We start from the raw sequence: 26,820 nt of genomic DNA, 5'->3' as shown, positions 1-26,820 counted from the left end.
ATTGCCTGGAATACCAGGAAGGTGATCAAAGTAGACACAATAGCAATGACTGTTTTTTGTTGAAAGAGCATCTCACTACATTTTTGTGGCATCATTAAGATTGCCATATCAATGACATTGTCTGCCTCCAAATTTCCTTTAGCTCATCTCTTGTTGAACCACCTCTCCATACCTCCACACTTGATTATTCAATGCGCACTGCAAGCTAGACTTCCACATTCTACCTTGCCTAAAGTGAGGTCATCTGCTCATGTCCTTACTCACACCAAATCTCATTCAGCTGTCATCCCTCTCCCTGCTAAGTAATACTAGTACCTGGTCAAGTAATACCTACTTTTTCAAGAAAATTCTCATCTTGTTCTTAAATTCCTGTATATCTTTACCTTTCCTATCTGTGTGAATTCCTGCAGTTCTGTAAACCTTCAACATATCTGTTCTCTTCTCATTCTGGCTTTTTTACAATCCCCAGATTTAATTGCTCCATTAGTGACTGTGTCTTTAAGCTTCCTTTGTTTAGATCTTTAACCAACTTTTGGCCATCTGCCAAACCATATTTTATAAAAATAAATTTATCACAACCTTGTGAAACACCTTGGGATGTTTTTATTGCATTAAAGTGCTACATAAATGCAAGTTAATCGTTGCAAGACCAAATCTACATGTTAATGATTCTGTCGTTCTCTTCTTTTTTGCAGAACAAATTTTACATTGAAACCAAACTTAACAGAGATTTGAAAGATGACCTCATAAAGTTGTTTACAGAACAGGTTGCAGAAAAGCATGTTCCTACCTTAATGCGTGAGTAGTGTTAATTTTGTTTGCACCCTACTTTGTGCCAAGCGTGGGTCATTTCTGAAGCTGTGATGAAATCCTTTGTTCAAAATTGTCCTTTTAATTTCAACTTTTAGTATTAATATTATCAAATTTTTCCTTGGATATTCTAAACTATATCAATAATTTGGAGTTGGCAGTCATAAGATTCCTGACTTTTTAAAAAAAACTATCCTCTCCTGATCCTCAATCTTTGCTGTCAGCACATATCAGCATTTTTGGGGCATGTCTTGGGGATATACAGTTTTCTAGGAAAATCTAAGATTTATTGGACTTTAATTGTACCAAATCTGAAGGTTAACCTTTCATGACTAATTTGTTTGTGCTTCTGGCTCCTTCATTTCTATATTTCATTTCTTTTTTTCTTATTCATCAGAGAAAGAAAGTTCCAAAACAAATCAAGTTAAAAAGAAGGGTGTTTTTCTGGTAAATGAAACGTCCCCTGTTTATATACACTAGCTTATTTTATTTTCCAATTATACAAACCTGAAACAGTAAGATGCAATCACTAATCTACAGATGAATTTAAGTTTGTGTCCAATTGAGCAGACAAATTAAGTTTGGTACAAAAACAGAAACAGCTGGAAAAGGTCAGCAGGTCTGGCAGCAACTGCAAAGAGAAAGCAGAGTTAATGTTTGAGGTCCAGTGATCCTTCTTCAGAATGAAGTTTGGTAGCTAAAATATTTCATATTGGGAGAAGTGAGTGAAATAAATATAGAACGAAAGAGCAATAGAAATAGTCTCAATTACAGAAACTCTATACTAAGAAGGAAGATTGACTTGTATGATCTGAAGCAAAAAAGGTTAATACAGGGCCCTGTGAAGGAATGTTGAGCATTAAATATATCAATAACAAAAATATTACTTGAGGACTGATAGGTCTAGGGCATGTAAATATTATAATCAATAAGGTTGAAATTTTAAAGCACTGCAGTAACAATAACTTGCCAAGTAAGGATTTTTGAGCAGAATACCAAGGGGGTTGTCCCATTTTTGTATTCAACTTTTGTTTTGTGAGTGAGAAAGCTTATGATGCTAACATTGCTGGGGTAAATGATCCTTTTATTTCTTTATGCTGTTGTGTAAGCTTGAATTGGCTGTTTACTATGCTGATGAATGCAAAAGCTATGAGCCCAAGCAGTAGTCCAGGATTGAGCACATCATTTAGACTGACACTTTCATTTCAGTGCAATACTGAGGGAGCATTGCCATCAGTAAGTATCGTCAGTCAGTAAGATATTGGACCAGCCCTAAAATATCCCATGACACTATTTAAAAGGGAGCAATGAGTTGTTCTTGCGTCCTGTCCAGCATTACACCCTCAACTAGCCGCACTAAAAACAAACATAACTAGTCACTTCATCTTGTTCATTAAGGCTTTTCATTGGGCAGTGCTGTGAGCAAATTGGCCACTCCATTCGCCTGCAGAACATCAGTGTCTGCAATTTCGCAATAATTATTTTTTAAGCATTCTGAGGACTCTTTAGGGGTGTTATAAGTTCCAAAGTTGACAATTATAAATTGCTGTACAGAAATAAGATCACAATTTTTGAGATCAGTAAGTCATATGAGTTGACTTTGATTCTACAAATAAAGGTGAACAAATTTTATTTCATAAAGTGATGCGCATTAACTCGAGATTGAGTAAACATCTTGAAAGTAAAGATTGCCTCTGCTCAATACCATTTGGATTGTGTGTATTCATACAGAACCATATCCACCAACTGCAATAATGTGGTTGGTAGAGGTCCGTGTCATATTAAATTTTTATCTCAGCCGGGGGTTTTGCATCTGCATGCCTTGAATTACCTAGCTCAGGTTTCAAAATGCTAACAGCATGTGTGCATCTGTTTTTTCATAAGATTAAAAAGAAACCTTTAACAAGGTTTTATTTGGGTTAAGTTCTACTGGAGGCACTGCAAACTTTGACTAATGTGAACAGTTTTCTTGGCAGTATTCTTTGCATTTGGTTTTAATGGACATGTACAGGGTATTTGCTTAATATGTCAGGATCTGGCTGTTCTTTTTGTTGCTCTTCAGGACAACATGTACTTGAAGCCACTTAATTTGGCATAAAATATAACTGCAAATTTAATTTAATGCCTGGTGAAAAAAAACAAAAGAATTGCAGATGCTGGAAATTGGAACAAAAACAGAAATGCTGGAAAATCTCAGCAGGTTTGGCAGCATCTGTGGAGAGAAATCAGAGTTAACGTTTCAGGGTCCCATGACCCTTCTTCAGAACAGGGTTACTGGTTCTGAGCACGATCATGGGGCCTAAAACATTAACTCTGATTTCTCTCCACAGATGCTGCCAGACCTGCTGAGATTTTCCAGTATTTTCTGTTTTTGTTGCAAATGTAATGCTTCCTGCTGTTGGCCTCCTGACTTCATTACTTTACAGAATATCGATAATGTGATTCAACTTAATACTCTCATTCAGCTTGAGTACTATAGCCTTTGTTATGCTTTATATGTTTCTTCTGCTTCTATTTCAGCTTTACTAATAGAAGCTCAGTCAACTCCATTTAAGGTCACCCCTTCAACCATGGCAAATATAGTTAAAGGCTTATATACACTTCGACCTGGTAAGTAAAGAAAATGAAAAAACAATTTGTAGCATGGAAAACTCAATGACAAGTTGCAGTGGCATAGTGGTTATATTGCTGGGCTAGCCATCTGAAGGCCTTGACTAATGATGGAGATATGAAGTCAAATCCCCAAAATTAATGTAAATGTATCTATGAGGAAAAGCTAGCATTAGTACTGGTAACCTAAAAAGTAATAACTGGTTCACTAGAATCTGTCAACATGGAAATGAGACAGAACAAATCTCTTCGACAAAATGTCGTGATTCCAAAAAAAACATCAAGATAGAAGCCTGTTATGGGCGATATTGGTTTAATTAAATGCATAGACTTTGCAGGAGAGGTAAATTTAAAGGTCTATTACTCATTCAAAAATTCAACCAGATTTTCAACACGAATATAGAAAAAGAGATGTTTTGTCATTTTGTTGTTTAGTTGATAATTTCTAACTGATTTTTTTTGGTTTGTTTTAGATAATAAATCTTAACATAATTACATTAATTTACTTGGTGTCAGAATGTGCTGCTTTCTCCCTGTTGTTTCCCCCGATGAGTTTAGAGAATGTTTTGCCTGTATAACAGGACAAATCTTATGATAGTTTGTTTCTTTCATTCATTTATGTTTTTATTATCACAGGAATGTAATTCACATTTGTTTATAATTATTACCTTTTAATGTCTGGAAAATTTTCATATTCTGATTCCCCCAAGGCCCCCCTGTACCACGGCTATTTGAATAATAGATCAGGTGTTAACCTAATTTGATTTCTCATGTTGTATATGTCAGTCAGAAGTGGAGCCAGGCATTAGATGAACAGCACTTTACAGTCTACTCCTGTATTGAAAATGGAAACATCAAGGAAGGAGATTGCTCCATCACTACAATTTAAATCCAAATATTTATATAGACCTATATTAACATTTGCTGCGTTATTGTTGCCCTTGAATTTTTAATCACCATCTATACCAAATTTAAGTATGTGGATCTTTAACTGTGATCCTTTTAGATTAGAGTCCATACAGTGTCGAAACAGACCCTTCGGCCCAACAAGTCCACACCAGCCCTCCGAAGAGAAACTCACCCTTTCCCTCTGAGTAATGCACCTAACACTATGGGCAATTTAACATGGCCAATTCACCTGACCTGTACATCTTTAGACTGTGGGAGGAAATCAGAGCACCCAGAGGAAACCCACGCAGACACAGGGAGAATGTGCAAACTCCACACAGACAGTCACCCAAGGCTGGAATGGAACCTGGGATCTGGTGATGTGAGGCAGCAGTGCTAACCATTGAGCCACCGTGCCACTCCTTTAAAGGAGAAGTTCTCTTGGAAGCCATCCTAGTACAGGGTTTTCCAAACTCTGCATGCAGATGTGGTCCATTCAGTTGAAGTTGGCACAATAATCGGGCGGAGGGCTCATGAAAGCTTTGTGACTGTCCAACAAGGCAAGTATCCTCCAACTCCTGTTTGTCCTCCTGTACTAATTTGCTGATTAGTACCTAGAGGCACATCTTCCAGCAGCATAACCATTACTGTGCTTAACCATATGATTCAGTTGCTAGGATGAATGTTCATTTTCTCTTCATAAGGGTTTTCCAAAATGATGTGTCTACTGCTAGAAATGAATGTGTAGCTGGGTCATTTGATAAGCATATTTCATACTCTCCTGGCCTTGTACACACCAGCTTAGAGACATCTTAACTACAAGTAACTTGATAGAGGGTGGTGGTGGTGGGTAGAGGAAGAAGCATCTGTTGAAACACTGAAGTACAAATGCAGAAGTGAAAATGGATATAGATATCAGGGAATGGAAGCACAAAGAGCCAATTAATTTCACCTTTTGGGATCTGTTTGTGCAGAATGAGGCTCATCCCTGAGTAGCTGCAACCCATTAAAGATATGCATTGTATATCAAACTTGGAAAGAAACAAAATAAAAATAAAAACAGAATTCCAGACTAATTACATCATGCAAAATCCTGTCTTTGTGTCATGCAGATGCATTCAGCTACAGAGTAATTACTTTGTTCAGGTATTATTTATTTTGAATATTTAAAATATTTAATTGATAATTAAAATTATTTCTTATTTGATACTGTAGAACCAATGGGAATCAAGGTATTGTTGAAAATGTTCACAATGCAGTAACTTGTAACAAAGTATGTAAATATTTTTGAATACGTAGGTTTCAAGATTTAGTATCTGATGGATATTCATTTCATGTAAAATGAAGACTAAATGTAGAAAATTTCCTTTCTAATGATCCTATTTTCAGAAGGCTGCCTTTCCTGTTCACTCACTGAATAAAATTGAATGATGCATTTAATTGAATTTTATATAAGTATTAATTTTAAAGAAACTATTGATGATGACACTTGGATCAAATAAAATATTTCCATTTGTCTCTCAACATCATGAATTTTCTAGTTGGCCAGTGGTAGCTACTACTGACTTTCTGTGCGTTGATTTTAATCAATAAACAGCGCGTTTGCCACAGTTTAGATTTGAGATTATCAGTGTTTTCTGATAATATAAATTGTACTCCTCATATTAAGACATCCATGTAAAATGGAATTTTTTTTAGCTTTTATTTGCAATTCGAATTTCTGTAGTTAGATTGTGTTTTTTGCCAAGTGCTTACAATCATAGAGATGCGTGTATTGCTTGTGGAAATTTGTGCCAAAGGTGCCTCCAGTTTAGAAGGAGCATTTAAAGTTGAGTGAAATCTGGTGTATTTTCATAAGATCCCATATATATTATTGTAGGGAGAAGTTATCAAATGCATATAAGCATGGGACAAAAAGAGGAACATAATTTTTAATAGTCTTTAGCCGTCAATTGCATTTGCTACAGCTGAATAAAAATACAGGTATTGATTATCTTAGTAACCTTGTTTGTTCTATATATTATTTTCCCAGATTGGGCACAGCTGGCACCTAGTCTCTTTTCTAAATTTATCCCAAATATCCTTCCCCCTGCTTTGGAATCCAAGCTCTCAGAATATGCTGCTCAAGACCAAAAACTCCAGCGAGAACTGATACAGAATGGCTTTGCCAGGTAAAATTTAGTCTCCGATTTGGAATTTACCTGTTTGGAACCTATCGTTGTCAATATGACTGCTTATTTTTCAAGGGGCACAGTTGTCATTTGGTTCATCCATCCCAAAAGACCCTAAAATGTCGGAATGTTGAATGTTTTGGATCTCTCAGCATCTGCCTTCGTTATTTTGACATCGTCTATGGAGTACTTTGTATTTTTTGTTTTACAGTGTCCTATTTTATACGTTATCAAACTCTTATTTACTATGCAATTCCTTATTCCATGGCTATTTGGTCAGTCTTGAGTTGCCTCCTTAATTTAGCTATTTTCCTGTTAAAATCCAACTGTTCTAATACAGCTTCCACAACTGTATAGACTATGAGTGCCTATCTTTACATGAAGGAAGTTCTTTAAGGATCAGGGGATCCACTGCCTGAACCACATTCATGCTGGCACATAAGCCACTAAACCTGTCTGCTATAACAAAACAGGTGAAGTTTTACATGAACTGCTTTGTGTGAAAGGTTTCTTTTGAGGTACTGAAATCTTCTCGATCAGGAGAATACCTGCAAATTTATCACTGTGGAGAGGCTGCTTCACATGGCAAATACCTTTATATGTGTTTGATCAATTGAACAAGGCTCAGAAAATCTTTGAATTAAAAGAAAAGTATACTAAGCTTTGTGTTCTTAATAAGAAACTTCAAATTGAGGCCCTGAGAATGTTTACCTTGCCTATGCTGGTCAGATGATTACACCTTTCCTTGCAATAGCTCTTTCTCCTTGGCATGATGAGGGTTTTGACCAAGATTCTGCTAATGTCTGTTGTATGACTACACTAATCTCAATCACAAAATATTCAGAAGTTGCTCATAATTCCCTCCATTTTTCTCAAGAAGATCCATAGGTCCTCCTGCCTCGATATTTGGTATGTACTGGATTCTTAGAGCATATTTATATGGAAAAGTACATATGCAAAACTCCTAATTGCTTACTACCTTAATACATTCCAAAACTTTTAAACTTTTTGAGTTGCATGTCTCTCACCTCACAGTGCCACATCTACATCAAAGTTGTTGTTTTACATTTTTATAGTGCCATATGATTTGTTTATAGAGCTAAACCATTGCACACCAGGCCATAAGTACAACATTGAAATTGCTGTGCCATTAACAGATCATTATTCCAGCAATTTGCAATGCAAATATGATGTGGTGACAATGATGAGGTGAACAATTCAGCTAGCATCATTCACCACTGAATTTGTCATTGGAACAATTTCTGGCTTATTGTTTGCCTGGTTACTGTGTTAGCTTTTTCATTCTTGAAAATGTAGTACATAATTAATTCAAGTTGACTTTTGCAACAATCTTGGAGACTAAAACTGCCACACCGGTGTAACAGTACAGTTACAGGATCAATTGTACATAATTGCAATGCTTTTTTTGTATCACTGTCCTGCTGACGTATATGCAATACAGAGGAACCTCTATTATCCAGCAAGATCGCAAGGTCTCGATGCTTGGCTAAACTATGTTATCCGGCATTCGATTATCCGGAATTCGATTAACCAAACGAAATATTTCCTTCCCGTGTCCTTCGAATAATCGAGGTTCCTCCATAGAACTAATTTTAAAATGGCAAGTAGGTCTGAACAATAAATGCTGACTCAGCCAGTGATATCCATATCCCAGGAATAAATAATTAAAAACTTCAAAGAAAACTTAAAAATTGCTATTCATTACTGACCTGGCCATTGTAGCTGTTTCAAAATATATTTACAGGGAATTACTGACTTCCAAGAAGTGGTGATTATACTAGCTATGACAAAACTGTGTGTTTTTAGGTTCTGAGAAGCTACTAAACATATTATTTGGACCTCATCACACTAGACGTGTGTTCTGTGGTTTACTTTTCTGTTATATTGTTATTAAAAATGCTCTTTTTGGAAAGAGAAATTAAAACAAACTACCTCTATGGGTAGATGGAAGCACAGGTGACACTTAATTGCAACTGCAAGTTCATATTTGTAAATGTTTTTCTGCTTTACGCTACCATCTATCTAATCGATTGTCATTATAACTGCAGATTCAAAAATTAAGTTGCACAGGCTACCTGTTCTTAACACCATACCATTTCAGAATTCTGTCTGTGGGAGTGCTCTTTCTTGAACACCTAACATCTTGTCATTTTCAATGTGGAGACATCACACACTGGAAAGACTTCAAATAGTTGAAAACGTTAACATTTATTCCACAACAGCAATGCAAAGAAAATGCAAACAAAAGAAAACTACATTTGCTACTATGAACAAACAAGGACTACTTGTTTTTTGGACCACTAGTGTACAGTTAATCTATGGTTGGTGCTTCCTGCTCACAGTTATTGGAAAACTCACAGTCTGGCTTGTTGCACTTGTTGCGTCTTCACTCTGTCATCCTGAAGGTAATATTCCTGTGTCCTTATCTTCCTCTTCAGAAAACTGCTGTCATTCTCCAGCTCTTCAGAGTTCCCTCTTCACTTCATTTGTGCAGAGCACTCTGTCCGGAGTGTACTGTAAGGCTACACACAGGCACTATCCAAGAATCAGAGCCACTCTTTGAAGGAACGGAAGCCTTTTTGTTGATGAAAGTTCCTGTATTATGGCCCTCTCAATGTGTTGTATACAATATTTTGAATCCTGCATCTGGTGGCACAGCCTACTCCCAGGCTGCACCACTGACCTTGTGAGATGAAGGCATGGTAGCTCAATGGTTAGCACTGCTTCCTCACAGCGCCAGAGACCCGGGTTCAAATCCAGCCTCAGGCAACTGTCTGTGTGGAGTTTGCATGTTCTCCCCGTGTCTGTGTGGGTCTCTTCCAAGTGCTCCGGTTTCCTCCCACAGTCCAAAGATGGGGGCAAGTTAAGTGAAGTGGCCATGCTAAATAATCCATTGTGTTTTGGGATATGTAGGTCAGGTGCATTAGTCAGCGGGAAATGTAGGGGAATGAGTCTGGGTGGGTTATTCTGGAGGGTCGGCGTGGACTTGGGTAAAAGGGCCACACTGTAGGGATCCTATAAAAAAGAAAAGCAGTGAGATCTCTGAATTGCACCAGTAACAGCCTTGATATGTTATAGGTTGAGGTTTGAGACATTCCACATAGATCCCAATGAATCCTTGGAAATAGCTAGTTGCTTAAAATTTTGATGCAGTAGTTATACAAAGGACCATTGGGATAGGATGGCAACCCACTTTCAGTTTGGAAGTACTACTGCAGCAGACAGTGCCGTTCCACAATGGTGTCCGTGAACATCCTCGGTCTGTGGTGACAACACATCCTGGTCATCTGGAGGAAATAACATCGAAAACAGTAGACTCTGGTCCCCCTTCACCTTTTTCACATCTTGAGGGGACCTTTAACTGCCACATCGTCATGTGGAGGCTGTTTGGCAGCTGCTCGAGGTTGCTACTGATCCTGGATTTCCTAATTTCTCAGCCAGAGTATGATTGATCTGCGGAACTCACTTCCACAGAAGGCTGTAACAATAAATCATTAAGTGTATTTAAGACAGAAGTAGGTTCATCATTAGTAAGAGGATCAATGGTTGCAGAGAGAACGGGCTTGAGAAACCTATCAGCCATGATCGAATGATGAAGCAGACTCGACAAGCCAAATAGCCTAATTCCTCTTGTATGCATTGTATTTTATGGCCATATTTATTTTCCTCCTTGGTTTCTCCATGCTGTTGTTGCACCACAGCCACAGTGTGGTTGCTGTGGCTGGATCTATTAGTCACTGTTCCAATGAACATAGTCAGGGAATATCAGAAACAGAACAAATCTTTAGTAATGTACCATCTACCATCTACATGTAATAGAAGATTGTAAGTCTGATATCTTTTCCACCCATCCTCCATATAAGAAATGCAGTATTGCATAGAAAAGTAAGATGAGAGCCCCTTGTGCAGTCTGTTACCTTGGATTAACATGTTGAATTGTTGCCTGTGGATGCCACCTTCAAGGTCGCCTGTAATCACTTCTTCACAGAAGCAACTGTGACCAATCAACAGTGACCAGTGACATGCTCAAGATTGCCTGTGACCAGGATTTGTCTTCTACACAGCTGGACACTGCATGCATTTTAGATGCAGGATACTATGCTTGTAGTTACTTTCAACCTGTGGTCTGTAAGTGTCTGATTAAGGCAATTGTGCCTTGAAGGGCCTCACATTTATTCATGAACAGAGCCCACAAGCTCAGTCAGAGAAAAAAATAACTGCCCACTTGATGTGGAAAGAGCCATTTTCTGGTCCCATTGATCATTTATGATTTGCTGGAGTATGGAAGTCCGTATTTGGCACTGAGAGTTTCAATCTTAGCCTGATCATCGAGGGAGCCCGTCCCCCCACATACAATAACTCATGTCTTCCAAGGTGTGCTCCCTTCTCCTCCTCTTATATATTGAGCTGCCCCTTTTAATTATTGTTGTCTCCTATGCATGCCAGCATGCTGCCTCCAATCCCCACAATTACATTCCCCATTATCCCAATCACTGCAGTGACCCTGATGATCTCCCCCCGTCTTGACTCTCGTGTCGATCCCCAAAACAATGACTCATCACAACTCCCTGATGGTTACACTGAACTGGCAGAACTTGTGGTAGACCACTCCCCACACTGCAATGATATAGTACTCCTGACCCTGACTATCTCTAACAGCCAGTCAACTATGTCCAAGGCCTTTGACTGATGGGAGTCCCCCTTGACTTGATCAAGGACTATTCCCCTTAGACTTTGAGATACGTACATTTGGTTGAAGTACGTGCTGTGTGTTTACTGCATAAGCTGCTGGCACATGGTGCCAGTGTGATATTAATGGAGCAGGGTGCCTTACACCAACATGTTCATCCCTTTTGACTGATCCCTGCTGAAAACCATGACAAGCCACCTATCTTTGCATCTGTGTTAAATGGCAAGGCAAGATGGAAATACTCTGAGCTTTAAGTTCTGAATGAGGTGGCCTGGTGCGAAATGACAAGGCATAGATGCTGTGAGCATCCAAGTATGCACAAAGTGAGTGAGTGAGTGCTATTGGGGCAAGCGAGGGTTCCTGAGGTGCAGCCTGCTTCAGTCCTGCTTGAGTTGGTTGGTTGTTCCTTCCTGAGTGCAAATCCCATTTCAGCAGGGATCAGTCAAAGGGATGAAAGGTGTCAGTGCATTCCAAAGTGCAACATTAAAGAACAGTTTCCTGAGTAAGTTGCAAATGTGCTATGATGATGTGATGATGTCTGATGTCAACCTCCATAGATGGTGGGGTGGTGGTCACCCATGGAGGGTAATATCGCTATCTAAGATGGAGGTCAAGAGGAGCGAGCAGCAAACTGGATCTACCAGATATAAATCTGACTTTCCTGTTGGGAATTGTTACTGTCTAGATACTGTCCAGCGTGGGAAGATATGAAGCTGCATATCTTTGAAGTGAGATTAGAATCTACTAATTGTAAATGCTGCAAATAAGCCTTTTTTCCACTCATGAGCAAGGTTCTCATTATCATCATTCAAATCTTGGTTGCAGAATTGGTCTCTCTTTATTTTTGAAGTTTTTTCCAAGCTTGCAGTATTTTTGCAACCAATTCTTCATTGAATCGCTGAACAACATGGACAATGTTTTGACTCATACTTAATAATAGATCAACTCCCATGTATTTAGGTTAAAGTAAAATATGTAATTACAATTCAGGATTATGGATTTGGTATTTGTGAGGATTTTGATTAAATTTGGGCTTTCACCATTTCAAAAAGAATGTATTTTAAGTTATAACCACGATTCATTGTGTGTGTGTCTGTTTATGATGCATTTAAGAATTGATTGTACTATGCAGTACTTATACAATCAATATGATGCAGATTATGCCGTGATGAGAACAAGAGGAGACTTTGTCATGTCAGACACCAGATGAGCACTAAAGACCTCAGTCCTTGTAATTCATTTGGGTACTAATTTCACTGCTACTAGTGCTTGATATTTCTTTTCTTCTTGCATTGTTTTGACCGCTTTCACTTTTTAAATTGTTTTCCCTTGAGCCTTTTGTATCAATTAAATGTGAATGAATGAACAATATAACATTTCTTTATGACACTATTGTTGCTTAATGAGGATGCACCAAGCATCAAATTGTAAACTTGGCTTTGGTGAACATCATTCACTGAAATGAAATATGTTAGATTTTAAATCATACATCTTTTTCAATTGTTTATCCTCACAAATACTGTATTCTATTTCTCTTCTGAAAATTCTAGCTCAAAAAGCAGTGCAAGAGTTTGAGAGGGGGAGGTCTAGCATACCTTGGGACTTAAAGCACCGAGAGTATAAATGGATAAGAATGTTGTGTTGAATCTGGTTTAATAAATTCTTGGGATCAATGAGCATCTTGTATGCAATGTACAGTTGAATGTTCCAGATTATTTCTCTTTGCCAAAGATGCAAAGCAATATTTTGTTGCTAAAAAATTGGGAGGAACACTGGGATTGTATGATTCTGCAGCCTGAAATTCTGTCAACTTCAGTTAAGTACATTTACCTGTTGAGAGTAGAGATTTCTTACCCCCAGGTCATTTCAAATGTCCTGCTGGCAGGGTTTCAGCTTGAGGAAAATTGCCAGCAAAAACACCTGGTATAAGAAGTAGTCAGGCAGATGGCAATGTTGATCGATGTGACACTCGGTCCGGCAAAGCTCTTTTCCTCCCCCCAGCTATTATTTGCAATATGGCGCATTCGTAAGCAGGTCATGCCAAGTTGTAGATAAACCCCTAGCTATTTTACGAGGTTCCTCTTTACAGTTCTCTATCTTGCTTTCCTCTTTCAAGGCCTTCCTTAAAACCTCTTCCGTTTTCTAGACTTTTAGTAATCTGATCTAATCTGGTTTGATTTGGAAATGGGAGGTGAGAAAAAAGCATTTTTTACACAGCCGGTTTAGAATAGACTGCTTTGAAATATGATGGAGGCAGATTCAATTGAGACATCCAGCAGAATGTTGGATGATTATATGGATAGAAATAACCTGCAATTGTATGGGGGGAAAAGCAGGTGATTGGTATTAGCTAATGTTCATTTGAGGGGTCAGTTCAGAAATGATGGACTGAATGGCTTCCTTCCGCACTGTAACAATTCAGTAATTCTGTGATGACATACTGTGTTTCATCATGCTCCTGTCACACACATTGGGCTTTTTATTGTGTTAAAGGTGCTATAGAAATGTGAGTTACTTTGTTATTGTTTTTGTGGTTGTGAGGCTCATGAAACACTGTTGTGAGCAGCTTATTTAGAAGGACTCAAGACCTTGCTTAAAAAAGCTTGCTTTTGCTAAAGAAGAGTTGAGGATTTTTTAGACAGCAACGTGAATGTTTATTTCATTGAAGGATTGCTAGTAACATCATGGAATTGAGACAAACCTCAAGTAAAAAGTTATATACCTCCACTAAATGAATGATGTCAAATATGTTAAAATGTGTTAAATGATTACTACTTAGAGTCATAGAGATGTACTGCATGGAAACAGACCCTTCGGTCCAACCCGTCCATACTGACAAGATATCCCAACCCCATCTAGTCCCACCTGCCAGCACCCGGCCCATATCCCTCCAAACCCTTCCTATTCATATACCCATCCAAATGCCTCTTAAATGTTGCAATTGTACCAGCTTCCACCACATCCTCTGGCAGCTCATTCCATACACATACCACACTCTGCGTGAAAAAGTTGCCCCTTAGGTCTCTTTTATATCTTTCCCCTCTCATCCTAAACCTATGCCCTCTAGTTCTGGACTCCCCGACCCCAGGGAAAAGACTTTGTCTATTTAACCTATCTTTGCCCCTCATAATTTTGTAAACCTCTATAAGGTCACTCCACAGCCTCCGACGCTCCAGGGAAAACAGCCCAAGCCTATTCAGCCTCTCCCTGTAGCTCAAATCCTCCAACCCTGGCAACATCCTTGTAAATCTTTTCTGAACCCTTTCTACTTTTCGGTCTTCGCTCTGGAAAGAACAAACATAGCTACAGAATTCAGGAAAAGGGACTGTGAGGAGCTTGCACAGTTGGACATAGGAAATGGGGAGGTATTGGAGGATCTGATAGGCTTGACAGTGGACAAATCCCTGTCCCAGGTGAATTGCGGCCTGGGCCGTTGCAGGTGAGGCAAGAACTTGCACGGGCTCTGATACAAATGTTTAATTCCTCTTTGGCAGACTAGTCTCCTGTCAGTATAGGGAAATTATTGGAGAAAATTCTGAAGGAGAGAATTAATATCCACTTGGAAAAGACTGGATTAATTAGGGATAGTCAGCATGGCTTTGTCAGAGGGAGGTCATGCCTAACAAATTTGTTTGAGTGTTTTGAAAATATGAGCAAGTTCAGTTTATGTAGTTTACATGGACTTTAGCAAAACTTTTGACAAGGTATTACATGGGAGACTGATGAGGTGAAAACGGATGGAATTCAGGGAAACTGAGTGAGTTGGATCAGAAACTGATTTAGAAATAGAACACAAAGGGTAATGGTAGAAGGCTGGTGTCGAGTGGTATACCACAAAAATCAGCACTGGGACCCTAATTGTTTCTTATACATATAGATGAAAATGTGGGGGCAATGTGAAGCAAGTTTGCAGGGCAGACCAGCCTCCCCTACACACACAAAGTTTGTGGTGGGGTGAATTTGTACTTGCAGAATTACATTTTATTTTGCTCAAAAACTGCATAAATCCATGTAAGATTCTGCAAATCTCACTTTAGAAATAGAATCAGTCTGACCTAACATTTGGACACAGACAGACTTTAACTTCACACCTTCAATGAGCTGAGGTGTGACACCCATTGTTAATCTTGAGAATGTAACTTTATATGTAAATCCCAGAAATTTTTTAAAGGAACCAAAACCAACATGGTCCTTCTAAAAGATGAAAGACTTCAGCTAAATTTGTTTAATATTACATTCCATGACACTGCAATCCTGTTGCCATAAAGTCTATGTCTTATGATTCTGCTCCACAACCACCTGATGAAGAAGCAGCATTTTGAAGGCTAGTGATTCCAAATAAACCTGTTGGACTGTAACTTGGTATTGTGTGATTTTTAACTTTGTCTATCCCAGTCCAACACCGGCTCATCCAAATCATTATACATGATCTTCTTTAGTAATTGAGATATATGAATCCAATTCACTAAAGCAAAATGTTTGGGGCACCTGAAATCACTTCCCCACTTCAACAATGTCAATAATGCTCGGCAAAATTAATAACTAAATATCGCAAAAATACTCCATATACCAGGACAATGTGAACAAATGATCAGGAAAAAAAATACTTGCTCGTAACTGATGTCATTGTCTTTTCTCAAAGACTAAACACAAGCTATTTTTCTCCTAGACTGCAACAGATTCCTTACAAAGGTGCAGTTCATGTTGTTATTGTAGTATATGTGTTTTTATTTCAATTAATAAAACAGCTTGAACTGTTGCAGTCCCAAATATGTGGAGATTTTAACTGTTATTTTCTACTTTCTCATTTATTTAGAGGGGATCAGTCGCGGAAAAGAGCTGGAGAGGAGCTAATGTTCAGTAAGTGATTTTGGTTTTGAAGGTGTTTTCTCCAAGTTTGTTCTCGTAACATTACAAACTATGCTCATTGAATGTGAAACATACTGTTTTAGAGTTTCTGCCAAATTCCATTAATTTTTGATAAATTTCGATATTGACGAGTTTCGGGGACAAATTACGTTCACCATAAATGGGGTTTTCACAATCTTTTGGCCTAGGTTAAATATACACTATGCTATCAAACAGCCTTTCGAAAAAACTGGCCATCGTTCCTAAGCAAACCAACAACCATCAGAGGTTTTCACTTATTGTGGCTGTTTGCTGACTATTGAAGGGATTCTTCACTTTAAGCTTTTTTTTAATTTGTTCCTTTTAATGATCTGACCACTCCCCACCAACCAAACTGGTAAATAGTTCTATATAGTTTATAAAACCCAAAAGAACTGCAAATGTTGTAAATCAAAAACAAAGACAGAAGTTGCTGGAAAAGCTCAGCAGGTCTGGCAGCATCTGTGAAGGAGAAATCAAAGTTAACATTTTGGGTCTGGTGACCCTTCCTCACGCCTTGTTATTGCATAGTCTGCCATTACACACTACCTACTGTCAGCTGCTTAACAGTCTCCATTGACAGCTATTCATCCTCCCAGCCAAATCGTTACAGACCCCCTTATCTGTCCAATTGTTGTTCTCTCTCTTCGACCTCTGTCCCTCCCTATCGTTTACTCCTTATTCCCTCCTATCTTTTGCATACAAACCAACATTTTCCTAGCTACCATCAGTTCTGAGGAAGGGTCACCAGATCCAAAATGTTCTCTTCTCAGATGCTGCCATGCTTGCTGAGCTTTTCTAGTAACTTCTGTTTTTGGTTCTACATAGTCTGTATGTTCATTTTACCTTTTAACTATTGAGTTTCTCTCAGGTGATGGATTAGCCATTAATAAATGTGAATATTGTTATAAATTAATTTGTATTAATAAAGCTACAGGTTACTTAACACTCCTGCATAATTTAAAGAATATTTACGAAAACCTATTTTAAAAAAAAAATCCTTTAAAAATGTTGCTTGATTGCAATGGACTGTGGAAGATTTTAGGTTGGATTTTTTTTTTGTGGATTCTGATCCTGCTATTGTTATGGACCAGGGTAGACAAGCAGGAGGCTGGAAGAACAAGCAGCATCAGGAGGTGGAGAAGTCGACGTTTCGGATGTAACCCTTCCTCAGGATTGCATCTGCAGTTTTTTTGTCTCTAACATTGTTATGGACCAGACCCCCTCAAAACTTTTCAAGAAGGTAGCCCAGACGCTGACTTTTCTAGTTGTTTTGAACAGGTTTAAAGTGGATATTCCAGGAGTGATGCAACTGGTCAAAATCCCTTAGTTTCAAAAGAAACAGTATTTATTTACAGAGTACTGAATGAAATGCAAACAAAAGAGAACCAAATACAGAATAACAGCCTATCTGAAAACCCAACAGACTATCCCAACTTAATGCTGTTCCAAATTCCTGCAACAAACCCCATAAATACGTGTTGGCAAAAAAGATAAAATCAAAGACAGGGTTTTATAAGAGAGATGGCAGAGAGATTCCATATAGGTGTTTCTTTGACCAGCAGCCTCAAAAAAAACTGACTGCTTTCTAAAAACCAAACTAAAATCAAAATAGAGCTAAGCTGAGAGAACTGGCAACTCCACATTCATTGTTTGTTTAAAAACTTAAAAGCTTCTTCAAGTGTATAAGCCCACACATTTCAGAATCTGTGTACGGATTTCCGATAAAATCCATTCAATCCCAGAAGCCGTAGTACTGCTCTTTTTGTCGATGGTATGGGAAACTCCCCAATTACCTCTTTGTTTTTGCATTCCATGGGACTGTTTGTCCACGTCCAATAGCATGGCCCAAGAAAATGACTTGGGCTTTGGAAAATTCACTTTGGCCAGGTTTATCACCAAGTCTGTCTCCAGAAGTTGATCAAATAATTTTGATAAATGTTGCAAATGTTCCTTCCTTGTGTGACTTAAAATCATCAGGTCTTCTATATGTATGATACAATTGGGTAATCTGGAAATTACCTTATTGGTTAGTCTCTGAAATGTGGCTGGCACGTTTTCCATATCAAATGGCACAACTTTAAACTGATACAGTCCATTTGGCATTACAAAAGCTGAACTTATCTTCGCTCTTTCAGATAAAGGTACCTGCTAGTACCCTCTGAGCAAGTCCAACTTAGAAATATAAGTTGTTTGTCCTACTTTTTCAACACTGTCTTCCAAACTCTGAATCGGATATGCATCAGTCTTTGTAACTGCATTGACTTTGCGATAGTCCACACATAACCGTACCATCTGGTCTTGATGCCATTACTATGGGTGAGTTCCAGTTACTGTAACTCACTTCAATTATGTCGTCTTGGAGCGTACGTTCAATCTCCTTTTGAACCTGTGCTAACTTTAGAGGGTTATGCCTATAAGGATGTTGCTTAATCGGAAAAGCATCTCCTATATCTACATCTTGCATTATACTAATTTCTATGCATCTCCCTGTGCGATAGCAATAACTCTTTCAGGTCATTTTGATTTTCCTAGAAGGTAACTCAATAATTTATCCCAGTTTTTTTACAACTTCCTCATTGTCCAGTTTAATTTGAGGAATGTCCAGTTCTTCACTCTGTGTTGTAACCGATAACACAGTCTCCTTTGGCTTTCCTTCGCTGCCAAAATACCTTATGAGCATATTTCCATGACACACTGAGATTTCTTTCTGTCTTATCAATAATTCATCTCACTCAATCTCCTTGCAACTTGATAAGATCCACTAAACCTTGATTTTAAAGAGTTCACCTAACACTGGAAGTAACACTAACACCTTATCGATGATGCAAGTTTTTGATTGCTCATCTGCTTCCCATTTCATTGTATGCTATGATACTTCTGAATGTTCCCAATAATTTGACATACAGTCCAAATATGTGGTCTCTGAATTCTGACTTACCCAGTTTCTCCTTAATCAATTTAGTGGTTCTCTCACTTCATGCCCAAAAAGTAAATTCATATGGACGGAATTTGGTCGATTCATGTGGTGCATCCTTGATCGCAAAAAGTACAGACAGAATTCCCATATCACAATCATCTGGGCAGTCTTGACTAACAGCCCTCAGCGTGGTCTTTAATATCTGATGCCATCTTTCTAGTGTTCCCTGCAACTTTGGATGGTATGCAGTAGATTTGCATTGTTTTATTCCTAAGCTGTCCATAACTTTCTCGGATAATTTTGATGTAAAGTTTGACCCTCGATCTGACTGTATCTCGTATCTAGTGAAAACTTTGAGTAATTCCTCTGTAATCCTTTCAGCTGTGACATTGCATAATGGAATGGCCTCTGGAAATCTAGTGGACACATCCATTATTGTTAACAAATACTGATTCCCACGATGTGTTTTAGGGGAGGGTCCCGTGCAATCTTCTAAGACCCTTGTAAAAACCTCCAAATGCAGGAATAGGTATTAAAGGTGCAGATTTTATTACTGCCTATAGTTTTCCAATTACCTGACATGTATGAACTGTCTGGTAAAATTCACTACATCCTTGTGCAGTCCAGGACAGTAAAAATGTTTTTTGTATTTTAGCTTGGGTTTTTTCTTACTCTTAAATGACCCCCTACTGGTAGTTCATGTGCTACGTACAATATCACCTTTCTATAAACCATTGGCAATACAACTTAAACTTCTGCCCATTTCACATCTGCCTGATTGTGATGGTTTCCATTTCATTATTAAGACATCATGCTGAACATTGTAGCATTCAGGGATATATTCAGATTCCTTTTCTGTGTATGCCTTTTGATATAATTGGTTTAGTTTCTCCGCTTTCTGCTGTAACTCAGTTAATTTATGAGCTAAAGATGTCTGCTTTGTCATCCATTGGCTCCTGTTTTGTCTCAACCATTTGATCAAACAGGGTTTCTGCTAATTCCACTTTGACTTTCTTATCTGTACTCTGACCCCTCTTGTTTCAGCTGGTGATTTTGCGACCTCGTTATCACACAGTTGAGAAAAATCCCAGGATATGTGTCCTGCAATAGTTCAGTTGCCTGTGTTTCCACTGGCTTTTCAACCACAATAGGCAGCATTCCTACCTGTGAATCAACTATATTGTTAGCAAGGACAGATTATATTCCTGGAGCTGAGAGTTTGGCTAGTATTCCTACTACGACTTCTCCACACTTCAGTGGATACTCTAACATCTCTCTAAATAATTGAGTTCTTTTCTTACTGTGAATTCCCTGTTACTAGCACTTTTTGCGACAACAATCTTCAGAGGTACATATCTCTTAGTCTTCCAACATCAAACATTGAGAGGATCCTGTATCTCTTAATATTGAAAACTCTTTACCTCTGGCCTACACAAGTAAACTTTACCTCAGCAGGTATAAAGTTAAAGATCTGGCCCTTCCTCCTTAACCAACGTCCAACTAGCTTGTACATTCTGGTACAGCTTTCTCGCCTCCACTGTGCTTTCCATTACCACTCCATCAAAATTCACTGGCTTATCCTGTTTTCCTACATCTGGCTTCCTAACCCACCAACACTGATTTCATGTGGCTACTTTGTTGCAGTGAAAACACTGAGCTTTTTAACTTCTCTTTACCCTTCAAGGGTTTCCTTTTTCCCTGTGGTAAGTTATCCTTATAATCTTCACTGAGGTCGACCTTTCCCTTTCCATGTTTGGATTTCTCTTTTCCCAGATTTTTGTCCCTCCAATTGTAATTGGTTTTTAAGCCAAACTTTGATTTATAGACCAACTCATATTCATCAGCCATTTCAGCTGCTAATCTTGCTGTTTTAACTTACTGCTCTTCATGAGTTCTCACTACTTTAGGAAGGGAGTTTTCGAACTCCTGTCAAAGTTGCAACTCTTGAGTTCAAATTTTCTTTCTTATTTCCTTTCTTCTCTCTCTCTCTTTCTCTCTTTTTCGTTTTGTTCTGCTCATGCAATTCATTCCTTGTCTTTTGCCTCTAACTCAAGCTGCTTCAATTTCAATTGAACTTTAATCATCTCTGAAGATTCTGATAGTTTGTCCAGCAAATTTAAATCCTGAGCTAAAGCTGTAATTATATTTCCTTTTCTCACGGAATGAGGCAGTTCCAACGCCAGGTTGTCTACCAATTCCAGCAGCTTGGCCTTTTTCTTACGCCGCCAGTCACTTCTTCCACCCCCAGAAAAGTCTTAGTGACTGAAAGAGCCATTGTTATCCCAAGCACTGTTCAAACCAACTGAAATCAACACCCAGATCAAAAGGCACTAACACCTACTACTCGCTGCCTTCGAGTCCAGCAACCCAATCCCAATTTGGAACTATAGAACAAATCCCACAAAGAGTCCCCAGTCTGTTATAGACCAGGCCAGACACCCTCAAAACATTTCAAGAAGGTAGCCCAGACCCTAACGTTTCTCATTGGTTTGAGTAATCCAAGAGTGCAGCTGGTCAAAATCCCTTGCTTTCAAACAAAACAGGATTTATTTATAGAGTACTGAATGAACCAAACAAAAATAGAGCAGAATGCAGAATAACATAACATATCTGAAAACCCAACAGATTCTCCCAACTTAATGACACTGTTCCTGCAACAATCCCCATAAACACTCCTTGGCAAGAAAAGTAAAATCAAACACAGGATCTTGCAGGAGAGAGAGAGATGGCAGAGAGATTCAGCATGGAATACCTTGTTCCATGTAGCTTTTTTGTTTAATTTCAAAAATACTTTATTCATAAAATATTTTGATGATCTGTACAATTGGTGGTGCCATTCATAGGTGCACCTTGCATTTCTTTATATAAAGAGATCGGAATTAATAATTCTGTACGTTTACCATCCATATATTTAGCTGAGGCACCAGCGGAGCCCGCTTACTGAGTGGGCCCCCTGTGCTTCTTTGGCAGACAGACATTACACAGCGGTCTTTCCCCACCGCTCCTTGGCAGCAGCTGCCCCCAAGCTTCAGCGCGTCCCTCAACATGTAGTCCTGGACTTTGGAATTTGCCAGTCCGCAACACTCAGTCGGGGTCAGCTCTTTCAGCTGGAAGATCAACAGGTTTCGGACAGACCAAAGAGCGTCTTTGACTTAGTTGATGATCCTCCAGCACAGTTGATGTTCGTCTCAGTGTGCGTCCCGGGGAACAGACCATAGAGCACGGAGTCCCGCGTCATGGAGCTGCTCGGAACGTACCTCGACAAACACCACTACATTCCTCTCCAGACTTCCTTTGCATAGGCACATTCCAGAAGGAGGTGTGTGACAGTCTTGTCCCCTTCACAGCTGCTTCAAGGGTAGCGTGCGGTGCGGCAGAGAGACTGGGCCTGCTTAAAGGATCTCACAGGCAGAGCCCTTCTCACCACCAGCCAAGCCATGTCTTGCTGCTTGTTGGAAAGTTCTGGTGATGAGGCATTCTGCCAAATGACTTTGACAGTCTGTTCAGCGAACCGTTCGACAGGATCCGCCCTCTCCTTTTCCCAAAGGCTCTCAAGGACACTACGTGCTGACCACTTCCTGATGGAATTGTGGTCAAAGGTGTTTTTCTTCATAAATTTCTCTACGAAGGACAGGTGATACGGAACGGTCCAACTACTTGGAGCGTTCCGCGGCAACAAGGCCAGGCCCATCCTTCGCAACACCGGGGACAGGTAGAACCTCATTACGTAGTGACACTTGGTGTTTGCGTACCGGGGATCCACGCACAGCTTGATGCAGCCACACACATAGGTGGCCATCAGGGTGAGGGTGGCATTGGGTGTTTTTTTTCTCCCCATGCCCAGATCTTTATACATCGAGTCCCTTCGGACCCTGGCCACCTTTGATCTCCATATAAAATGGAAGATGGCTCGGGTGACTGCGACGGCACAGGTTCTGGGAATAGGCCAGATCTGTGCCACATATAACAACACTGACAGTGCCTCACATCTCCTAATGGCCAAGTTTTTACCGCGATGGAGAGCGACCGTAGCTTCCATCTGCCCAGTTTCTGCCTCACTTTCCTGATACACTCCTCCCAAGACTTGGTGCAAGCCCCAGCCCCTCCAAACCAAATAGCCAGCACCTTTAGGTGGTCAGTCCTGAAGGGGATGGAGGATTGGTTGCCTAGTTCCCGAAGAGCATGGCCTTGCTTTTGCCTCGGTTGATCTTGGCCCTTGAGGCCCGTTCGAACTGGTCACATATGCACATGAGTCTGTGCATGGACAGCGGATATGAGCAGAAAACAGCGACGTCATCCATGAACAGGGAGGCCTTAACCTGTAGGCCCCCGCTGCCAGGATTAGTCACTCCTCTCAGGCTCGCATCCTTCCTGATGGACTTGGCAAATGGCTCTATGCAGCACACAAACAGGGCAGGAGAGAGAGGGCAGCCCTGCCTGACTCCAGATCTGACTAGGAAGCTATCTGATTCCCACCCATCGATTGAGACTGCACTGACAATGTTGGTGTAGAGCAGTCTGATCCAATTATGGATTCCCTCCCTAAAGCCCATTTTGGAGAGAACATCTCTTATATATGTATGTGATATCCTGTCAAAGGCTTTCTCCTGGTCCAGTCTGATGAGGCAGGTGTCCAACCCCCCTGTCCTGCACATAGGTGATTGTATCCCTGTGGAGTGTGAGACTCTCAGCGATCTTCCTGCCCAGTACAGCACAGGTTTGGTCAGGATGGATCACCGATCCCAGAGCAGACCTGACCTGGTTGGCGATGACCTTTGACAAGATTTTGTAATTCGCATTCAATAGTGAGATTGGTCTCCAGTTTCTGATTTCATCCCTCTCCCCCTTCCGCTTGTAGATGAGGGTGATGATGTCTTTCCTCATGGATTCACTCAAGATACCTGCCAGATGCATACTGACATACATCTCCAGCAGGTCTTGGCCAATTAAGTCCCACAGAGCAGAATAGAGCTCAACCGGTAAGCCATCACTTCCAGGAGTTTTATTCTTTTCTAAGGATTCGAGGGCCTTGGTCAGCTCATCCAGAGATAGCGGCTGGTCCAGCCTCTCCCGTGTTCTGTTGTCTAAGACCTCCGTGATAGAGGACAGGAACGACTGGGAGGCCGCGCTGTCGTTTGGCTTTGAGTCATACAGACTGGCATAGAAGGATTTGCTGATCCTCATGATGTCAGCCTGAGCCATCTTCTCCCTTCAGGCTGCTGAGCTTGGGGCTCTCTGTGCACCTTCTGGAAGAAGAAATGTGAGCACGTTTTGTCCTGCTCCATGGAGCGGACCCTGGGCCAGAAGATTATCCTGGAGGCCTCTGAGGCAAAGAGCAAGGCTTACTGGCCCTTCACTTCCTGGAGGTCCTCCGTGGCGTTGACCCCCATCGTCTGCAGCAGGAGCAGGTTCTGCATACTTTCCTGGAGCTGGACAGTTTTCCCCGCCTCTCTCTCGCCTCTTGAACACCTTTGAGGATGAAGAACCTCTTGATGTTCCCTTTTACTGTTTCCCACCAGTCCGCTGGAGACTCAAACAGGGCCTTCACGGTTCTCCAACCTGCGTAATCCCTCTTGAGCTCCTCAATGTTTCCCGGGGTCAACAGCTTGGTGTTCAGCTTCCACAATCCCTTACCAGCCTGCTGCTCGTCCTGTAGGTGACAGTCGGCCAGCAGGAGGCAGTGGTCAGAAAAGAACACCAGCTTGACGTCGGTGGATCTCATAAGGACCATTCGGGACACAAACAGGTAATCTATCCTTGAGCGTATAGACCCGTCTGCCCGTGACCAGGTGTATCTACGCAGCGCTCCGTCTGCAGGGGTGCTGAAGACGTCGTGCAGCTTGGCATCTTTGACCGTTTCCATCAGGACTCTGGACGCGGCATCCAGTTTACTGTCCCCCCCCCCCTCCCCCTCCCCCTGATCGTCCATCTGCCTCAATGATACAGTTGAAGTCTCCGGCCAGAATGACCGGCCTGGACATAGCCAGCAACAGTGGAAGCTGCCGCAGGACGGCCAACCGTTCACTCTTACCTGTTGGGGCGTACACATTAATCAGTCTCAGGGGAGCATTTCTGTACATGACATCAGCGACGAGGAGGCGCCCGCCCATCACCTCCTTCATCTCGGAGATGGTGACGTTGCCTCCTCGCAACAGGATACCCAGGTCGGAGGCGCGGCTATCGTTGACCCCGACCAAACTGACAGCCCATGGGCCCACAAGCTCGACCATCTCCTGTAGCTGCTGAGGTGCAGTATCCCACACTCCTGCAGAAACAGGACATTGGCTTTAACGTTGGCCAGGAAGACCAACGTAGAAACACATCGCGTAGCAGTTTTAATGCTACGTACATTAATATTGGCAATTTTTATCCCCATTTTAACAGTTTGAGGTTACCAGTGTCCATTTGCTGCTGGTCCTGCCTTCCTGTGGTAACTATCTGCATTCCTGAAGTGAATGCAAAGTGCTGGACACTTGCAGGGCTGCGGTAGCTGTCTGGCTCCACGCCGCGGACATTTGCCCGCTCTGGTGTCTTCGGGTCGGGACCAGGGTTCACACAGTCAGTTCTCTGTCTGACAGCGGGGCTGTCACAGGACCGCTGCTCCCAGTTACCTGGAGCTGTGGGGCGGTGGGTACCTCCTGGTTCTCACCTGGCAGTGGGGTGGTCTTCACCAGTCCCCTCAGAGGGTTCGCCATTTGCTGGTTGGGGGGTGCTGCCCTCCTTTCTCCCCACGGCGCTTCTCTTCGCCTAGTGACTACCCTCCTTGCGCCCGTCCTCACCATCTGAAGAGCTGCCTGTATCCTCCTCATGCAGGTGTTGTTTCCCCCTTTGCTGGGTGGCTTTGCGGGCCTGATGAGGTTTCCTCTTCCTGCTTTTTACAGGAATCCACTCCTCTGCCTCCTTGGTTCGCTCCTCCTCCGTTTCCTCCGTCTGTCCTGTAGGAGCTTGGATTGGCTGCTGAACCTCCCCGCAGGCTGCCGACTACTCCACTCCATTCTTCTGGGTGCCCCCAGATACCGTTCCCCTGCTGGTTTGTAGTAGCTTTCTGGCCTTTTGCGGTCTATGGCTCGCATTGCCACCTCCAGCCATCTGTGCGTAGGTGGTGGCCCCTTGTCTTGGGCAGGCCTTGTACACGTGGCCCGCCTGTCCACACAGATTACAGTTCTTGGCCTCTTTGCATTGCTTGGTCGGGTGACCCTCCTGCTTGCAGTTCCGACAGATAGCGACCTTACAATCCACCGCCATGTGGCCTGACCTTCCAAGGTTCGGCACACTTTCGGCTGTCCTGCGTATGTCAGGTACCCTCTGCTCCCTCTGATAGCAAAGCTGGAGGTGGGTGGAGGATGTTCCCACTGGCATCAACCCTCAGGGTTACTCGTTTGCTGGTCCAGATCCCAAAAGGGTGGACCACATCGGTACTTTCTCCCTCGACCTGGATGTACTTTCTCAGGAAGGTCAGGACATCAGCTGCTGGGACGTAGGGGTTGTACATATGAATTGTAACCACCCGACGACTCTGTGCAGGAAACACACACAACAGGGCTGCCGATAAGATGGGGAACAGAGGCTCCCCTTCCTTCTCCTTGAAGACCTTCAGGAGCTGCTCGCACTGCTTCACACTCCTGAAGGTCACATCAAAATAGCCTGCCCCAGGGAAATCCTGCAGGCAGTATACGTCTGCTGCGTCAAACCCACAGCACTCTAGCAGAACCTTTTTGACAAACACTGTCCGATCAACAGGTGTACGATCCTCCACCTTCTTCATAGTCACTTGGACTGTGTTGCAAATGCCCTGGCCTGGGCTGTGGGCGCCTGCTGAGGCC

At 41.3% G+C, this 26,820-nt stretch overlaps 1 protein-coding gene across 1 annotated transcript in view; it reads left to right on the top strand.

Moving 5' to 3' along the window:
- Positions 1-26,820, top strand: part of cacul1 (CDK2 associated cullin domain 1) — a 110,950-nt gene that overhangs the window by 80,876 nt on the left and 3,254 nt on the right. Inside the window, exons 5-8 of the mRNA XM_043712850.1 lie at positions 696-798; positions 3,331-3,420; positions 6,341-6,479; positions 16,007-16,050. Coding sequence (XP_043568785.1) covers positions 696-798; positions 3,331-3,420; positions 6,341-6,479; positions 16,007-16,050 — 376 coding nt within the window. The remainder of the gene's footprint in view (positions 1-695; positions 799-3,330; positions 3,421-6,340; positions 6,480-16,006; positions 16,051-26,820) is intronic.

The sequence above is a fragment of the Chiloscyllium plagiosum genome, chromosome 22 (assembly GCF_004010195.1).
Source record: "Chiloscyllium plagiosum isolate BGI_BamShark_2017 chromosome 22, ASM401019v2, whole genome shotgun sequence".
Classification (NCBI taxonomy): domain Eukaryota; kingdom Metazoa; phylum Chordata; class Chondrichthyes; order Orectolobiformes; family Hemiscylliidae; genus Chiloscyllium; species Chiloscyllium plagiosum.
The sequence above is the reverse complement of the archived record's forward strand: the minus strand, read 5'-3'. Positions and strand labels throughout refer to the sequence as shown.